Genomic DNA, 19,721 nt, shown 5'->3' on the forward strand with positions numbered 1-19,721 from the left:
GCAGCGTTATCTTCCCCGACTGCGACGCTGAAGTCCCGGGTTCACATCCTGGCCGAGGCGTAATATTATAGCTCATTGACTGAATTCATTGACCGTTTTTGAACGTCGACGTACAATTATTTTTTGTTAATGTTTTTTAATAACAAGCTCTCTGAAATTTGTTTACCATTAACGAAAAATAATTTCGCCAGCCAATAATTTTCTAAGCCAAATTGAGCCGCCGACAAACTTTGGCTAAGCCAGTTAGACTTTGCATCTAAAAATAATTATATCAGAGACACACGCGAAAAATAAACGCGAGCCTATAAACGATTCCCACTGGATACACCATATCAGTATTGTGCTCGTTGCTACGATAGGCTACACAGGACTCAGTTGCATGTTCTGTAGACATGAAGTGGCAACTAAAGCCATTATCAGCCATGAAGCCAGCCGTAATTCTCAAAGCAAATGGCTTCGGGGTCTATAGGCTACATAACACAGTGTCCATTGCAAACATAGCCTATTTGAAACCGATCATTCCCCCTCCCCCATACACGTCTAACCAGTTCACTGGGGGGGGGGGGGGGGGGGGGGGGGTCGTTTTTCTATGTGTGGATATGATCTTAGGCTACAGACATCACTGTGGCATTGACAAATGCCTCCCCACCCCCACTCTGCCTCCTGCATGGCTGTAAGCTGGCTGTTTGTTGTTTACATGCAACTGGTGGAAGAATGCGCAATCATGTTTCACCGCATAGATATATGTTTCACCGTATATGCGCGTTTTAGAGTGTTCGAATTCGCCAGCATGCGTGTAGGCCTAGGCTAGTTGTGTGAATAAAAATAATAGAATATACTTTATTGATGCCTTGCTCAAAAGTACTTCTGCCATAGCCTACCTAAGTCGGAGATCGAACCAGCAACTCTTGGGCTACGAGGCTGAAGCTTTAACCAGTGAGCTATGGCTCTGTGCCTTCGCATCGTGGATGTGTGTCTCAATTCAAAATCACGAATTCACAATAGGCCTATAGCTGTTTTTCAGCAGACATCGAAACATAGCCTACACATTCGCAAAACGGAGAATATCTTTTTCACTCATCATTTTTAATTAGCCTACTTCTCGCGCCTATGCCTGCTCAGCATTTCTGCTCTCTCTATCTCCCTCCCTCCGAGGTAGCTAGACCCGATGCTTCTCCCTAAATGAATGAACATTGTCTTAGAAAGTAGCCGCGGTAGCCTGTAAAATGCGGCATGAAATCCTGGCTACTGTGTAATTGAAACCAGACTAGGTTAGGCTCTTTGTTCGGTCCGATCATTTTCGGCGGCGCGAACATAGACCTATTAAATGAATAGAAGTGAATTTGGGGAGTGAATTAGAACTAGCCGTCCATTCATTTTAGAGCTAGATTATCTGCCCAAACCCGAACTGCGGGTTACGGATCTCGAGATCCAACAACACCGGTGTTGGGTCCACATTTTTCATCCTTCCCCTCCCGTCGGGTCAGGCTCCTAATCACAGAACGCGTATGCCTCCGTTTTAAAATAGCCAACATTTCTAAGTAGGCTAGCATACAAAATGTAAAAACGAAATATAAAAAATGAAATACTATGAAAAAGTTGAAAGTCAAGTTTGCTCAAGGTTTGTTCAAGAACTCCTCCAGAGTTTTTACCTCAAACAACACAAATAAATGGACAGATAACTCAAACGTGCTGTAGACCTATGTCATAATGAAACAACCACAGAGAACACAGTCTGACAAATGTATTCAAACGATTTGATTCGTGCACGAAGCGCCATCTAGCTGTCATTATGTGTAAGTAACAGCCTCCCAGTCTAAGGACTCAGCGGTCTTTTGACCGCCTCGCCGCGCTTTAAGTAGTTCACAACAGCACGGCGCTTCTAGTAGGTCGTCAAAGCGGTCAAATGACCGGGGCGCGGCGCTTCTAGGTATAAGTGGGTCAGAGGGGCGCGGCGCTTCTAGTGTTAACCAATCAAATACGCGCAGCTGGATCAAGATACTGTAAGGAAAAATAGTAGCCTAGGATTGCATGAGCAGAACGTAGATTGTATTAGAAGTGAACATCAGGTAATAGGCCTACTTAAAAAAGATAGAAGTGCCTTAGTTTGCAACAATAAAACGGGGCATTTAAAAAGAGAACAATCCCAGGAAAACGTGTGGCAACCCTACCGCATGCGCTTGTGCGGCGTGTTGTCGTGGACACATAAACATCCTGGCTGTCTTCCTAATTTGGTGTTGATGGCTGCAGGAGACGCTGTTATGTATGAAGTCTATGAACATCAGAAATTTCCATTAATGTCATTAATCAGAAATGTCCATTAATGTCATTAATGAGTAAGAACTTGTATTTTGTCAAATTACCTCACAGACTCGCTGGCTGCAAACTCACAGAAAAGTCCTGCGAGCATGTGGCCTCAGTTCTGCAGTCACCAAACTCCCTGATAGAGCTGGACCTGAAGGATAATAAGCTGACAGATTCTGGAGTTCAGCTTCTGTCTAAAGGACTATCTAGTCCCCACTGCAAACTCCAGACATTAAGGTTGGTGAATAACATTTATTTATGGCTATGCATTTCTTGACGGTTTAAGAGAGCCACATCAACATAACAGTCAAACAGTCTACCTACATCCCTGTACTGTGGTGTTGTACTTAGCCTACTGTATGAGTAACCTGGCTGACACCAAACCAATTTCCATGCGGGAATGGCTCTGGATTCTCTCAGTTCATTTCAAGGATAAAGCTGATGACATCAGCACAGCCATAGATTTTGTACAAAGCAGTAACTGATTGTGAGAAACTGAACTATCCCGTTCTCACTATATCGGACTGTAAAGACTTTACGCTGCAAGCGCAGGAGAGGGAGAGAGAGACTCCGTTCATTTGAACACACGCATACACGAACCCATTCGCACACAGTCACCCGCCACAACTCCCTGGCTTATAAACTGTGTTGTTTGTTTGTTTAGAGTATTGTTTATTGTTGTGTAACGTCTGTTTGGTGTACGGTGAACTTAATTGTTGGTGTCGGGAGTTTGCCGCCTGTTTGGCGCTCATTTACGCGTCAGACCGATTGTTTGGTCTTCCGCGATTTATCTTAAGTTTGGCCATAGCGCTAATAACTAAGGACATGTTTTCTTTCTCCACGGCAATGCTAACTAACAGTGTGGTACCCACAATCATTCCCATTTACCATTTGCATTCTCTGTATATCGCTAGTAAACCGGTTAACATTCAGCTCACCTACAACACTTCCTGGTCTTCTGCCTTTCCGTCTGCTGTCCCATTGCGGAAGCGCGCTTCGCGTTGGGACAGCGCTTTTACACCATCCCACAAGGGGAGGGAGTCGGGCATTATGATGCAGGGGTGTTTGCTTCGTCTGTTTGTCCTTTTCGTTATCATTATGTATGTGGAGATATTTTGCACTTGTAATTATTATGTATTTAGATTGTAATATGCACTTTGATCATTCTGTATGTTTTTGCTTTATGTATTTGTTTTCTTGATGTTAATATTAGAGACAGTAATTCCCTATTTGGGTAGTTTGACCCAATCTTTCACTTTGGGCCAATTTGAGGTTATTGGTGGGGTTATTTAAGAGGGGTAGCTCAGTTCCCCTAGAGAAATAGAGAGAGCAGTAATCCTGTTGTGAGGTAGAGCTCTATGTTCTAAGTGAGTACTTTGCGTGGCTGATTGCCTTACTTATTTTGTTTTCTTTTGTTAAAAGTGTTTTGTTTAATAAGTAATAGCCTATTGCTATTCTTGCACATTTTCATTATTTAATAAATCGTTTGACACCATTGGTTGAAACTGGAACTACCTCTCCTGGACATTATTTTCCACCAACATCTCCAAGCTCACATCCCAACTCGTGAGCTGGCCGTTGCGGTCTCTCACATTTGGTGGCAGCGGTGGGATAGTGACGCCGTCGGAGAAACTGGATAAAAGAGGGGGAAAGCGAGGACGAGGTGGAAAACGTGGACGTGGTGTCAAGCAGAGCCAAACTTGGCAGAGGATGGCGTTTCGGCGTTTGGTACGTGATAACCAGGAGGAAGAGGTGGAGGAAGAGACTCTAGGGTCGGAAGAAGGAGCAACAGTGGCAGCAGAGCTGAAGCCTGGGGGAGAGCCGCCAGCAGGAGCTGACATAGCCGGGGTGTATGATCTGCTGCAGAAACCCCTGAAGTCACACGAGCGAGAGTCTTTCAAGCAGGAGCAGCGCTGGCGAAGCGTGCAGATCCAGCTAAACCAGCTCCGTGATGACTTCGACGACAGCCGTCAACCACAAGCACCGCCGCTCCAGCCACAAGCGCCGCCGCTACAGCCACAAGCGCCGCCGCTACAGCCACAAGCACCGCCAGCTAATCCAGCCGCTCCAGTGTCATGGTCACGTGCTGCGGTTCCCAAGTTTGTAGAGGGGGAAGATATAGAGCAGTATCTGACTGCATTTGAACGCCTTGCTACAGCTTACCGGTGGCCAAGGGGGGACTGGGCTGTGTATTTAGTGCCGTACCTGCGGGGCAAAGCCTGCAATGCTTATGTATCCATGAACATGAATCAGTCAATGGATTACGACAAGGTAAAAGAAGCAATCCTTGAAAAATATGAAATAAATGAGGAAGTCTACCGTCGGAGGTTTCGGGAGCCAGAGAACCGGACTGGAGAGTCCCCCAAAGAGCTATACCAGCGTCTGAAGGATTTATTTCGCAAATGGATTAGACCGGAGGACAAGACGGTTGAAGAGGTCGAAGAAGTCATCATCTTGGAACAGTTTTTTCGTACTCTGTCACCTGATATCAGAGTGTGGGTGAAAGAGCACAATCCTCGGACTGGCCAGCAGGCTGCAGAGCTGGTGGAGAACTTCCTTGCTGCACGCCGAGGGCCAAAGAACTTCCGTGAGACTGGTTTCAGGCCCCAGTCCCAGGGTAGGACAAGTGGATATGGTAGTGGGGGTGGTCCTAGACCTAATGAGCGAGGTAGGATTAGTGACAAGGGTCCCTACATGCCCCCTAGGTATGCCACTTTTCCCAAAGAGCGCCCACCAGAGCGCCCACCAGAGCGCCCACGTGTCATATGTCACCATTGTGGCCAAGAGGGTCACATCAAGCCCAACTGCCCTGCAAGAAAGCCCGTAAGTAGTAGCCACTGTTGTCTCCCAGGGTGCGAGGAGCAAGAACAGGGGGTTATGGGTATGTTGCAGACTGTCCCAGTGTTAGTGGGTGGGAAGATGACTAGGGCTCTCATTGATACAGGGAGTTCCCAAACTTTAGTTCAGCCCCACCTAGTGGACAAAAAGGACTGCATATCTGGTAGGACCTTAAGAGTGATTTGTGTCAATGGGGATGAACACGAATACCCTGTTGCCAAAGTATATGTTGAAGTGCATGGTCAGACCTATAGACTCACTGTCGGAATTGTGGAGAGACTTAGTCATCCAGTCGTCTTAGGTCAGGATATTTTGGTACTGCCAGAGTTGGTGCAAGCCAATAAGCCGGTCAATGTGGTCGTCACTAGGTCTCAGAAAAAAGCCCAGGCAGAAGAGCCCCTAGAGCCAGGTTCCCTAAGAGAAATGCCCTTCTTTGAAAGTGAGCTGTTACCCCCTCCTAAGCTAAAACCAAGAAAAACTCACCAGCAAAAGAGAAGGGAGAAATTAGTGGGGGCGCTTCAGAATGAGCAGGATGGGGAGGACCTAGGGGGCGGAGCTTGGGAAGACATCACTGAGGGCCTGGAACAGCTACAGAACCAGGACCCTACATTGCAGGAGGCCTATGGCAAGGTTAGCAGTGTGGATGGTGTTTCAACTGGTGTTTCAGCTAGCCTGTCTGGAGAAAGCTATTTGTTGCGAGATGGCTTGTTGTACCACCAGTCAGAGGGGAAAATACCAGAGCAGCTAGTAGTGCCCACTGTGTTGAGAGAACGTGTGCTTTCCCTTGGTCATAGCATCCCCTGGGCAGGACATCTCAGTACTGCCAAAACTTTTGAGCGAGTTGCTGCCAGGTTCTATTGGCCAGGGATGTATAGGGAAATCCAAACCGTATGCAAGTCCTGCCCTGTGTGCCAGCTAACTAGCAAGCGAAAAACCAATCCATTTCCCCTTCAGCCACTTCCCATTATTGAGGTCCCTTTTTTACGGATAGGAATGGATATTGTTGGGCCGCTAGAAAGAACACAGAGAGGACACAGGTACATTCTAGTGGTCTGTGATTATGCTACCCGCTATCCAGAAGCCTTTCCCCTCCGTAAAGTGACTGCTACCACTATCTCCCAGGCTATCCTACAGCTGTTTTCTCGGGTAGGGATACCCCAAGAGATTATCACGGACCAGGGAACAGCCTTTTTAGCCAAGAAGATGAAGCAGGTCTATAGCCTACTGGGGATTAAGGGGATCAGGACCACACCCTATCATCCCCAAACCGACGGCCTGGTTGAGCGATACAACCAGACACTTAAGAGCATGCTTCGAAAGTATGTGTCAGCCAATGGAAAAGACTGGGACCGCTGGCTGCCATACTTGATGTTTGCGTACCGTGAGGTGCCTCAAGCTTCCACTGGCTTCTCACCATTTGAACTGCTGTATGGAAGACCAGTGAGAGGCCCCTTGGATCTACTGAAAGAAGCCTGGGAAGGCCCAACAGCACCTCAGACTAACAGTATTCTCTCCCATGTCCTTCAAATGCGGGAGAAAATGGAGGAGATGACAGAGCTGGTCCGGGACAACATGGAGCAGGTTCAGCATCGCCAGAAGGTCTGGTATGACAGGACAGCCAGACAACGCACTTTCCAGCCGGGGCAGAAGGTCCTTTTGCTCCTTCCCACGTCGGAGAACAAGTTGCTTGCCCAGTGGCAGGGACCATTTGCGGTTACCCGCAAGATGGGGCCTGCCACTTATGAAATCAACATGCCAGGCCGGAGGAAGACAAAGCAGGTGTTCCACGTCAACCTGTTGAAGGAGTGGCGAGAGCGGGACACCCAAGGCAGCCTGCAGCTCCTGGTGCAAGCGGTTGGAGAAGAGGAAGGTGACAGTCCAGAGCAGTTTTTTCCAGCTACTCAACCACCCACTGCTCTTGATCTGGCGCACCTCCCTCCACGACAGCAGAGGGAGCTAGAGGCCATCATTCCATCAGGTCTGTGCCAAAACAAACCTGGTTTCACCACTGTGGTGGAGCACTCCATCCCACTGAAGGACACCACCCCGGTCCGGCAAAGGATGTATAGAATCCCCGAGCGTCTGCTGCCTCTACTCAAGGAGGAAGTGGAGGAGATGCTGTCCCTAGGGGTCATCGAGAGGTCCTACAGTGAGTGGAGCAATCCAGTGGTCCTGGTTCCTAAAAAGGATGGAACCATCAGATTCTGCATTGATTTCCGCAAAGTCAACTCCCAGTCCCATTTTGACGCCTACCCTATGCCACGACTGGAGGACCTGATTGAACGGCTGGGTAAGGCAAGCTTCATTACCACTCTTGATTTGTGCAAGGGCTACTGGCAGGTGCCCCTCGCCAAGCAGGACAGGCCCTACACGGCATTCAGAACTCCCCAAGGGTTGTTCCACTTCCTGGTTATGCCATTTGGCCTGCAGGGGGCGCCAGCTACTTTCCAGAGACTCATGGACTGTGTTCTTGAAGGAACTGACTCCTTCGCTGCAGCATACTTAGATGACATAGTGATTCACAGTACCAGCTGGGCGGACCACCTACGTCATCTTTCAGATGTGCTGCAGCGCATCCAAAGAGCTGGACTTACAGTGAATCCAAAGAAATGTGACTATGCCAAATCAGAGGTCCGTTACCTGGGCCATGTGCTGGGTAGGGGGCTGATTAGACCCCAGACCGACAAAGTCCAAGCCATACGGGACTGTCTACAGCCACAGACTAGAAAGGAGGTACGGTCCTTCTTGGGTCTGGCGGGCTGGTACCGCCGGTTTGTGCCAGATTTTGCCTCTCGTGCTGCACCCCTTTCAGACTTAACCCGGAAGTCTGGGTCTGGTTGCCTGCAGTGGGGTGCGGAACAGGAGAGGGCCTTTAAGGACCTGAAAGAGGCCCTGTGTCAGGACCCGGTCTTGCAGAGCCCAGACTTCGACCAGCCATTCACCGTCCAAACTGATGCCTCTGGCATTGGATTGGGGGCGGTTTTGCTTCAAGGGGAAGGCTCTGACCAGCGGCCAGTGGCTTACATTAGCCGCAAATTGTTCCCCCGCGAAACGCGGTACGCCGCTATCGAACTGGAATGTTTGGCCATAAAATGGGCCCTTGACTCTTTAAAGTATTACTTGCTTGGAAGGGACTTTGTACTACAAACTGACCACAGGGCTCTTCAGTGGCTCGGCCGAATGAAAGACTCCAACGCCAGAATCACCAGGTGGTTTCTGGCTCTGCAGCCATATAGGTTCCGGGTTGAGTATCGCCCGGGAAAGCAAAATGTGGTTGCGGATTTCTTGTCTCGCCACCCTGGTGGTGAGACTTCAGAGGGGGAAGGTAATGTGAGAAACTGAACTATCCCGTTCTCACTATATCGGACTGTAAAGACTTTACGCTGCAAGCGCAGGAGAGGGAGAGAGAGACTCCGTTCATTTGAACACACGCATACACGAACCCATTCGCACACAGTCACCCGCCACAACTCCCTGGCTTATAAACTGTGTTGTTTGTTTGTTTAGAGTATTGTTTATTGTTGTGTAACGTCTGTTTGGTGTACGGTGAACTTAATTGTTGGTGTCGGGAGTTTGCCGCCTGTTTGGCGCTCATTTACGCGTCAGACCGATTGTTTGGTCTTCCGCGATTTATCTTAAGTGTGGCCATAGCGCTAATAACTAAGGACATGTTTTCTTTCTCCACGGCAATGCTAACTAACAGTGTGGTACCCACAATCATTCCCATTTACCATTTGCATTCTCTGTATATCGCTAGTAAACCGGTTAACATTCAGCTCACCTACAACACTTCCTGGTCTTCTGCCTTTCCGTCTGCTGTCCCATTGCGGAAGCGCGCTTCGCGTTGGGACAGCGCTTTTACACCATCCCACAAGGGGAGGGAGTCGGGCATTATGATGCAGGGGTGTTTGCTTCGTCTGTTTGTCCTTTTCGTTATCATTATGTATGTGGAGATATTTTGCACTTGTAATTATTATGTATTTAGATTGTAATATGCACTTTGATCATTCTGTATGTTTTTGCTTTATGTATTTGTTTTCTTGATGTTAATATTAGAGACAGTAATTCCCTATTTGGGTAGTTTGACCCAATCTTTCACTTTGGGCCAATTTGAGGTTATTGGTGGGGTTATTTAAGAGGGGTAGCTCAGTTCCCCTAGAGAACTAGAGAGAGCAGTAATCCTGTTGTGAGGTAGAGCTCTATGTTCTAAGTGAGTACTTTGCGTGACTGATTGCCTTACTTATTTTGTTTTCTTTTGTTAAAAGTGTTTTGTTTAATAAGTAATAGCCTATTGCTATTCTTGCACATTTTCATTATTTAATAAATCGTTTGACACCATTGGTTGAAACTGGAACTACCTCTCCTGGACATTATTTTCCACCAACATCTCCAAGCTCACATCCCAACTCGTGAGCTGGCCGTTGCGGTCTCTCACACTGATTAAAATGGGTTCTCATGCCAACATGTGATCCTTTTTCTGAGAGAGTAATTATTTACACATTTTATCACTGCTGGCATGCATCAGAACTTAATGCAAAAATGTCAGTTGTTCAAGTCTAGTTTAAAATCTCCTATCAAATTATGTACAGAAGCAGAGTCTACAATTTAAACCTGAGGGAAGTCTGAAATCCTAGAGATGGACTCCCTCTGTCGTTCAGTTTGAATCGTGGAGGTTTACTGGACTTCTTTGTCAGGTTGATATCTCCCTCTCTGTCCCTCTCTGTCTCTCTCTCTATTTTTCCCCTGACTCTATTTCTCTTTCTGTCTCTATCAGGCTCTGTAATTGTGGTATCTCAGATGGAGGTTATGTTTGCTATCAAATCTTCAGATGAGATGTTATGAACTGCACCAAATTGCATGTGTATGATTAACCTGACACCCTCTGGGAGTATGCCCAGTTTTGTGGAATTTCACAGTGATTTTCTGATGAAGATGAAAAATGTCCAATGATGTTATGAGCAAATCAGTTTAGCTCATTTGAATTTTTGACCATGCCCAAGGCAAGCCAATACACACTCAAAAATAGGGGTACGGTTTTGGGGTACATTTTTGTTCTTTTAGGTACAACTTTTGACCCTGTATCTTATAGAGATCACAATTATGTCACCAAAGTACTAACATATACCATTTCGAGATGAGATGATAATGTACCTTTACTAAATACACTAAATACTAAGGGACCATATTTGTACTTAAGGGTGCAAAAAGTCCATGGCCTGCTGGCACTCAAAGGTTGTTGAGATTCGTGAGCAACCATTATTTCCTTAACTTCGTCTCACTCACCAAGTAATGGAGCAACTTATAGGAGCTTGATGCACTCCACGAAAGTACCAGTGTTTACCAAAGTCAGTTCAAATGTCTGTCGCTGGTACCCTTTTGAATAAAGTACCCATGAATGCAGGTACTTTTACTTTTACTTGTACCCTAGCCATCTTTACCCATCAAGGTACACTTATCCAAGGTACCCATATCCATGCACACACTTTCACTATTTATTTGCACTTTTTTAACAGAAGATATTTTTTTAATGTAATTAAAAGTAACTTTGTTACTGTATGTCTGCTTGACTGAGTTGTTGTGGTCAAGTCACTAGATTAGCACTGGTTTGGCATTATCTTGTTTCACTTTATTTATTTGCATTTTTTTGTAAATGTGAAAGTAGCTTCTGATGTAGTAAACTATATTTGCAATGTAACTTATCTTGCTACATTTCTCCTGAGGAAGCCTTTGTTTTGCTGAAGTTTCGATGTAGACTTTCATTTGATGTAGAGTATCTGGTAGTTAAGCTCACTACATTTCCCAAGTACACTGTTGGGGAGAAGCTCTTCATGTAGTGGTACAGTATATTACAGTATATGACATTACATTAGAGTTTGCATTCAGTATATATATGTATAGGGGGCATTTGTCAACATTATCCCTTCTATACCTGTAATAAGTGATATTTTTGTCTTTTCACAGACTTGCGGGCTGTAAACTCACAAAAAAGTCCTCTGAGCTTGTGGCCTCAGTTCTGCAGTCACCAAACTCCCTCATAGAGCTGGACCTGAGTGAAAACAACCTGGGATATTCTGGAGTTCAGCTTCTTTCTAAAGGACTGTCTAATCCCCTCTGTAGACTGCAGACATTAAGGTTGGCGATTGACATTTCTTTGTGGCCATGCATTTCCTGATACACAAAAGCAAGTGCACAAATGCACACACTAATTTACATACAGTGGGGAGCATATGTATTTGAACCCATGCTTAAGTTGATTAAAAAGAGAAATATAAAATCATATTTTGACTATTGATCTTAAGGCCTTAATTTCAAAAATGAGTAAAAATCAAACCACTTAGGACACCAATTTTCTTTGTGATTGAAGAATGTATCGTGTTTGCCTGATTGAAGAATGGTGTTTTTTCCACTTAGCCTATTAGCCTGTTTGATACTTTTTGAGCTCAATGCAAATCAGACAGGCTAATAGGCTAACTGGAAAAAAACACCATGCTAATCTCTAGCTATGGTGAAGGGTATGTGATGATGTCGGGCTATTTTAATTCCAAAGGCCAAGGGAACTTTATCAGGATGCATAATATCCTAGCTCCATGAAATAGCTGGCCTTTAAAAATAAAAGCATATGAAAAATCCTCCTGCTCCTATATGGGAATTTGACATAGAGGTCAAATACTTATGCCCCCTGTATTTAAGGAGGAACATTTATTTATTTACGATACATTCTTCAATCACAAAGAAAATAGGTGTACTTGGCGGTTTGATTTGTACTCATTTTTTTTTAATTAAGGTGAGACACGACAGGTGAAAACATTGGATTTTTTAGCATCAGTCAATTTCGAGATTTTGTGCTAGTTTGCTACCTTAGCATGTATTCTACCACCCTACTACAACAACAAAGTCCGATTTGCACATTTAAGTGTTTATTTCATGACATTTTGTCTACTCGCGCCTATATATTTCTCCTAATTTTACCAAAAGTTCCCATTCTAAAGTGTCATGTACTACCGTGACCGTGATCCAAATCATATCGTGTTTGACACCGTTGGAAAGCCCTGTTTCTCCTACAAGACGCTATGCTATCCAAATATGGGCATTTCCTTTGTATTAGCAACCAATCGTGAAAGTTCAAAGACGAGTCTAAGCAGAGAACGCATTTCATTGGCTGTGTTTCAAGGCTGTTTTCTCAAAACGAGTTTTTCCCCACACGCCATGCAAAGGATCTCCACTTCTGCAGCACCTACATACACCACACTTTCCAGTCTTATTCCTAACTATATTTGGAAGATATTTACAGAGGGATTTGTTGATATAGCATTCTTGGCATGATTTACATGACTTTTTATGCCTAAAAATAGGGCGAAAATCCACCTTTCAAGCCAGTTGGCAGTATTTTCTGATTTACTGGAAAACAAAAGAAGATATTCATAATCCCCTCTGTAAATGTTTTTTTTATTTGATATATTAACACAACGAAAAAATAATTTTCAACCTGGCTTTTTCCAATGGTCAGATCCTTCGCATCAAAATATATGCAAATTAGCGCAAATTTATACAGACGGCATCTCGTCATACTCATGGTTCCCGCCCCCAGTTACCGTGGTTACCATGGCTGAAACATCCCCGTGGGGGAAAACATTCGTTTCCACTGCATGCAATCTAATGGAGGTGGACGGTGAGAGTACAGAAAACACCTTTAAAAAGATTAAATATTTTAACAAAGATCAATAAACGGCTAAATCACGTTTGGACTGATAGTTATCTCTGTATCACCGAGGTTAAGAGTAACATTAAGTTCCCTCATTTTGGTAATTCCAGTTAAATAGCCAGAACTGTCTCGAGTACACCCATTGTAGAACTGGTGTCAATGGCCGGACTGAGTAGCTCGGTTTAGCAAGCTAAGTCTTATGGCATAACACCACATACACATAAGTTGCATCTAAATGTATTCTCACATTAATGTACATTTCCTACAATGTCCGTGGGAATAGTTTTAATACGTAATGTGTACGTTGGTTATGTTAAACTGATGATATTAAAGTTAGCTAGTTAGCAACCTAATGAAGCTACCATCGAATATTAGCTTCCAGCGAAGCTTGTCATCAAAATTGGGAAACTGAGAGTGAGTTAAGTTGTTAGCATACACTGGACAGTTAGGTAAACACAATTCCTTCACATCATTGTGTTCAGAAACAAGCAGAGCTGCGTTTGAAAGTAAAACGAATATATAAAGTGTATCTGTTAGCGAGTTCGCCCATTCACTTTCACTGTGCGATGTTAGCATGTTTTCCCCCACAGAGGGGGCGGCAACCATAGATATATGGGCGGCAACCTTCTAACCGTCTGTATCTATGAGATATAGCCTAATTAGCATATTTAAACATTAAATTAAAGAAAACTTGCAATACATTTTTTTCTCCTATTTATGTGAGTATTCAACTGGTAAAGTTTCATGAAGACATCTTTACGTTTAAAATGTTCCCCTATTCACCTGTGGTGTCTCGCCTTAAGGCATTAGGATCAATTGTCAAGTGAAGATTTTATATTCCTCTTTTTAGTCAACTTTAGCATGGGTTCAAATACAAATGCTCCCCACTTTAAATACATAAAAGTTGCAGCAGTGGATGGTATAGGAGATGGAAATAAATTGACAGGCGTGATTCATTTTTGAGGAGAGAATGGACTCCGCGGCAGTCATATTTTGTATCGCTTTGTGTTACATCTGGTTTATAGGGAGAGTTTATAAACACTATCCCTTCTTCATCATTAATGAGTAAGAACTTGTTTTTTTGTCAAATTACCTCACAGACTCGCTGGCTGCAAACTCACAGAAAAGTCCTGCGAGCATGTGGCCTCAGTTCTGCAGTCACCAAACTCCCTGATAGAGCTGGACCTGAAGGATAATAAGCTGACAGATTCTGGAGTTCAGCTTCTGTCTAAAGGACTATCTAGTCCCCACTGCAAACTGCAGACATTAAGGTTGGTGAATAACATTTATTTATGGCTATGCATTTCTTGACGGTTTAAGAGAGCCACGTCAACATAACAGTCAAACAGTCTACCTACATCCCTGTACTGTGGTGTTGTACTTAGCCTACTGTATGAGTAGCCTGGCTGACACCAAACCAATTTCCATGCGGGAATGGCTCTGGATTCTCTCAGTTCATTTCAAGGATAAAGCTGATGACATCAGCACAGCCATAGATTTTGTACAAAGCAGTAACTGATTAAAATGGGTTCTCATGCCAACATGTGATCCTTTTTCTGAGAGAGTAATTATTTACACATTTTATCACTGCTGTCATGCATCAGAACTTAATGCAAAAATGTCAGTTGTTCAAGTCTAGTTTAAAATCTCCTATCAAATTATGTACAGAGGCAGAGTCTACCATTTAAACCTGAGGGAAATCTGAAATTCTAGAGATGGACTCCCTCTGTCGTTCAGTTTGAATCGTGGAGGTTTACTGGACTCCCTTGTCAGGATTAATACAGTTGATATCTTCCTCTCTGTCTCTCTCGGTCTCTCCCTGTCTCTCTCTCTCTTTTTCCTTTCTCTATTTCTCTTTCTGCCTCTCTCAGGCTCTGTAATTGTGGTTTCTCAATTGAAGGATATGTTTGTCTGGCTCTGGCCCTGATGGTTAACCCCTCCTGTGTGAAAGAGCTGGATGTGAGCAACAATCATCCCGGAGAATCAGCACAGAAGCTGTTATCTGCTACACTGAAGGATCCTCACCACAAAGTTGAAGCCCTTCAGTATGTATCTCCAGCAACTTCCTAGTTTCACAACGGTGTTGTTTTCCTGAGACAGTCCACACAGAAAAAGTAACAAAAGGCAGAGATTACAGGTTGAACACATGATAAGTTGAAGTAGGAGAGGACATTTGGTAACACATTGCCTCTGATGAAAAATGTAGGCAAAATGTAAAAATATAGGCAGTTTTGTAAAAGCACTGTTACATGTAACAACTATATGTAGGTACCCACAAATACATAATGCAAGTACAATTGTAGTACATGCTAGTACATGTTGTTACACAGGTTGTACCACTGTACCTAATTAGGTAGGCACAAATGTCCTCTCCTACTTCAACTAAAAGTGGTTTGTGAATAGAACTTAGGGAGGTAACACTTTATTTTAATGTGTCGCTGTTACAGTGTACCTACCTAATTAGGTACAGTGGTACAACCTGTGTAACAACATGTACTATAAGGTACTATCATTGTACTTACATTATGTATTTGTGGGTACCTACATATAGTTGTTACATTGTAATACTGAGTGCTTTGACAAAACTTTGCCAATTTGCCTACATTTTCATCAGAGGCAAAGAACTGACCTGAGACCTGCTGTATGGGGTAAATCTGGTCATGATAGATTTGATATACAAACCATCCTTGGCTCCAATCAAGGCCCCTCATTGTCTTCAGTATACATGTAACAGCTGTACTGCTACAACCTTGTTACTCTTTGATACAGTGAAATAAACCTATTAAGTGTACCAGTTAATTACTTACATGTACATATGACATGTATGTTGTGTGTTCGATGTCTTGGAACAGGTTTTCTAATTCACTACATAGTACATATATCAACTGTGTTGGTACACACTTATTGCTCTTTGATACAGTGGCATAAACCCATTAAAATGAAGTGTACCAGTCAAGTACTTACATGTACATAGTACATCTATGTTGTGTCATTGGTATGGTCCTGGAACATGTCTGCGATTACCCTATGTAGCACATGTATCAACTGTGTTGGTACACACTTACTACTCTTTGATACAGTGGCATAAACCCATTAAAATGAAGTGTAGCCTACCAGTTAAGTACTTACATGTACATATTATTGTGTTGTGTCATTGGTGTCTTGGAACTTGTCTGCCATTACCCTACATACTGTGGTACATGTATCAACTGGGTTGGTACACACTTATTACTCTTTGGTACAGTGGTATAAACCCATTAAAATGAAGTGTACCAGTTAAGTACTTACATGTACATACTGTATTACTGTGTTTGTCATTGGTGTCTTGGAACATACTGCCATTACCCTACATACTGTAGTACATGTATCAACTGTGTTGGTACACATTTATTACTCTTTGATACAGTTGAATAAACCCATTAAAATAAAGTGTACCAGTTAAGTACTTACATGTACATATTATATACATCCTGTTACCAATGATGTCATGCATACTGTAAACGTGTCTGCTGTTACACCACACAGTATATGTATCAACTGTGTTGGTACACACTTAATACTCTTTAATACAGTGGAACAAATCCATTAAAATAAGCAAAACAAGTGAAGAATGTTCATGTATTACTTGAATGCCATGTTTTTAATGTCTTGGACCATCCATCAGTGCTTTTACACAACAATCTAGTACCAGTACATGTGACAGAGACAGGAAATAACACAGTAAGCTGTGTACTGAAAACTGTAAGGGTACTGTAAAGGTATTCCAAGCTTTCAAAAATTAAGTATACCACATTATTGAAAATGGTTTCATTTAAATCAAATAAAAAGCAAGTAAGTAAAAACAAAATTCCTAAACCAGGTCAGGTCCTCCTTCTTCTTTGTCTTTCTCTTTTTCTTCTTCTTCGGCTCATCATCGGAAGATGCATGATAAAATTGCACAAGACGAAGATGATCCAATCTCCGAGTCAGAAGAACCAGATGACATTTCATCTTGATTCTTCTTTGGTTGGCTTTTTCCTGTGCAAATGTAAAAGAAGAAACGTATTCATCTAATTTTAAACATGATACATTGACTACAGTATGAATATTTACTCGTTAAGTACTCGTTAGTACATTTAGTACAATTTGGCCCGACCTAGACTGAGATAAAAGAAGCTAGGCCAACCCAATTGTCTATAGAAACTAAAGGCTCCTAACATCAGCTGTACAGCTGCAGTTGCCTGCCACACAAGCAGGCTGGGAAATAGCATCTTTCCATAAGCCATCAGGCTTATCAACACACTAAAGAAAATTCAATGAACATTCCATGAACACATGTGTCTTGCTACATCTATGGCCCGTTTACTTATAACGCCGTTATTCCCAACACTGCACGGTATTTTTTAGATAAACTAGGCCTACCTGTGCACTTTCAAACTTCTCAGTGTCTTGTTTTAAATGGCAGAGCCCTTATAAGTATACCAATGAATTGTGGAATTACCCTGAACCTTGTTAATGGTGTAAACATAGCGATTAGCCTGCATATCTAGGCTTTGCCCCAGCACTAAAGGAAGTAATAACGGTGTAATTCGGGAATGCTGCAGATGAACGAAGGTTTTACTTGGTTGTACTCGGTTCATTTCACACCAAACCTCTTCTGATTTCTATAACCTAACAGTTATTTCTATTTGTCTATATTTTATGAGAAATCCAAAAATATATTTAGCCTGCTAGAACTTCTGACTGTGTGACTAGCTACAAATGTCAATGGCAACTTGCACTCAAAGAGCAGCTAAAAACTACGACAAAAGTTACAAAATATGCCCTGACTCTAGCAGTTGAACGTTTAGAACTCGCAGCGGGGGAAAAAAATCTTACCTCTATTCCATGTTCAACGCGCAAATGGTCTTGATATTATTGACGGTGTAAATCTGCAACCGAAGTCTCTGCGATCGACTGAACTTCCGCTGGCTTTCTTCCTTGCGTGGGGTTGCCAGGTAATTTTTCTAATCAACGTAGTTGTGTTTGCCAGGTTAAGCTGGACATTTTGCAAAAGAAAATGTAGATGAATTTTGCATTTGAAATGATAAACGAAAAATTATGTACACCAATTACTTATTTTTGTGTGCTCTTAAACTTACGGTTCTGAAAAAAAGAGTATATCATGTTTAGATGTTTTTCTAAGAATCTGGCAACCGCTGGATGGAGGAAATTGGAGGGAGTTTGATTACATTGGAGGGAAGTGGAGCTGGTAGGCTGTGCAAAAAGATGACATTATTGTTTTAGCAAAGGGCATAAAGAGTTTGGAATCAGGGACTCCATTAGCACATTTCAAGACTTGAGAATGAGGACATACTGTACATGTAATGGATGTATACTTCTGGTACATCATTGTAATGGATTTGTTCCACTGTAATAAAAAGTATTAAGTGTGTAGGCCTACCAACACAGTTGATACATGTGCTATGTGGTGTAACAGCAGACACGTTTCAACACATCCTACAGGATGCATGACATCATTGACAGAATGTATATTATAATATTTACATGTAGCCTAAGTACTTAACTGGTACACTTTACTTTAATGGGTTTATTCCACTGTATCAAAGAGTAATACATGTGTACCAACACAGTTGATACATGTACTAGCCTATAGTATGTAGGGTAATGGCAGACATGTTCCAAGACACTAATGACATAACTCAATAATATGTACATGTAAGTACTTAACTGGTAGGTTTATTCCACTGTATCAAAGAGTAACAAGGTTGTAGCAGCACAGCTGTTACATGTACACTGAAGACAACAAGGCCTTGACTGGAGCTAAGAATGATTTGTATATCAAATCTATCATGACCAGATTTACCCCATCCAGCAGGTCTCAGGTCAGTTCTTTGCCTTTGATGAAAATTTAGGCAAACTGGCAAAGTTTTGTAAAAGCACTCAGTATTACAATGTAACAACTATATGTAGGTACCTACTAATACATAATGTAAGTACAATGATAGCCCCTATCTTCAGATAAGATGTTATGAACTGCACCAAATTTCATTTGTATGATTAACCTGACACCCTCTGGGAGTATGCCAAGTTTTGTGGAATTTCATCCATGGGGGGCTATAAAATAAATGGATTTATGTGTACATTCAGGACTGTATACCCATCGGCCTGTAGATGGTGGTATTAACCCTCTGGAGTCTGTTCCAAAACTGTTCCAAACACACATCTCAATCTCTGCTAGTTTTTTTCCTAGAAACATATAAGTGACACCATTAGAAACCTTTATTCCACTGCTCGGTTGAGTTCCCCATTGTCCTGCGTTCTATAAGGGTGTGCATTAACTTTAGATATACGCACGGCTATGAAGTAGTTCCATTGTTTTTGACCGTATCACACTTGAATATTAATTCGCCAAACTCGTTGTGAAGTTTAAATGCACTGTCACGTTACATAGAAGCTGTAAAATACAGACGTTCAGATCATAGTAACGTTTAGCATATGACAGAGGTGTCATTTAGCTAGTTAGGTGGCAGTAGGCTAAGAAAAATAGCAATCTTTCAAAGTTAACGTTCATCAGAATCCTGGGATGTGCCAGCTTGACAACGGGAGATTAGAACTAACGACTGGCTTTTGGCCATAGCAACCATCCATTTAGAACTAGTAACCGCAGTTTGAGAAATTAGTTGAAATGTGTCTGGGAAAAGTAGTTCTACAAACAATTCATTCTAGCGATTAAAACAATTAAATTAGCACCGGAAACGAACACAACGCAAGTGGCAACAGTGGAATAAGCGGGATAATGGACTTCACGCCGTGCGGTTATTCAAAGTTAATGCACTTTTCTAGACGGAACGTCCCTCCGCTTCGCGTCGGGCCGTATCACCGTCTAGAACGTGCA

At 42.9% G+C, this 19,721-nt stretch overlaps 1 protein-coding gene across 1 annotated transcript in view; it reads left to right on the forward strand.

Moving 5' to 3' along the window:
- The window catches only part of LOC134076696 (NACHT, LRR and PYD domains-containing protein 12-like), a 78,123-nt gene that overhangs the window by 9,958 nt on the left and 48,444 nt on the right, over window positions 1-19,721 (forward strand). Inside the window, exons 3-4 of the mRNA XM_062531877.1 lie at window positions 2,371-2,541; window positions 13,945-14,001. Coding sequence (XP_062387861.1) covers window positions 2,371-2,541; window positions 13,945-14,001 — 228 coding nt within the window. The remainder of the gene's footprint in view (window positions 1-2,370; window positions 2,542-13,944; window positions 14,002-19,721) is intronic.

Source organism: Sardina pilchardus, chromosome 1, assembly GCF_963854185.1.
Source record: "Sardina pilchardus chromosome 1, fSarPil1.1, whole genome shotgun sequence".
Classification (NCBI taxonomy): Eukaryota; Metazoa; Chordata; class Actinopteri; order Clupeiformes; family Clupeidae; genus Sardina; species Sardina pilchardus.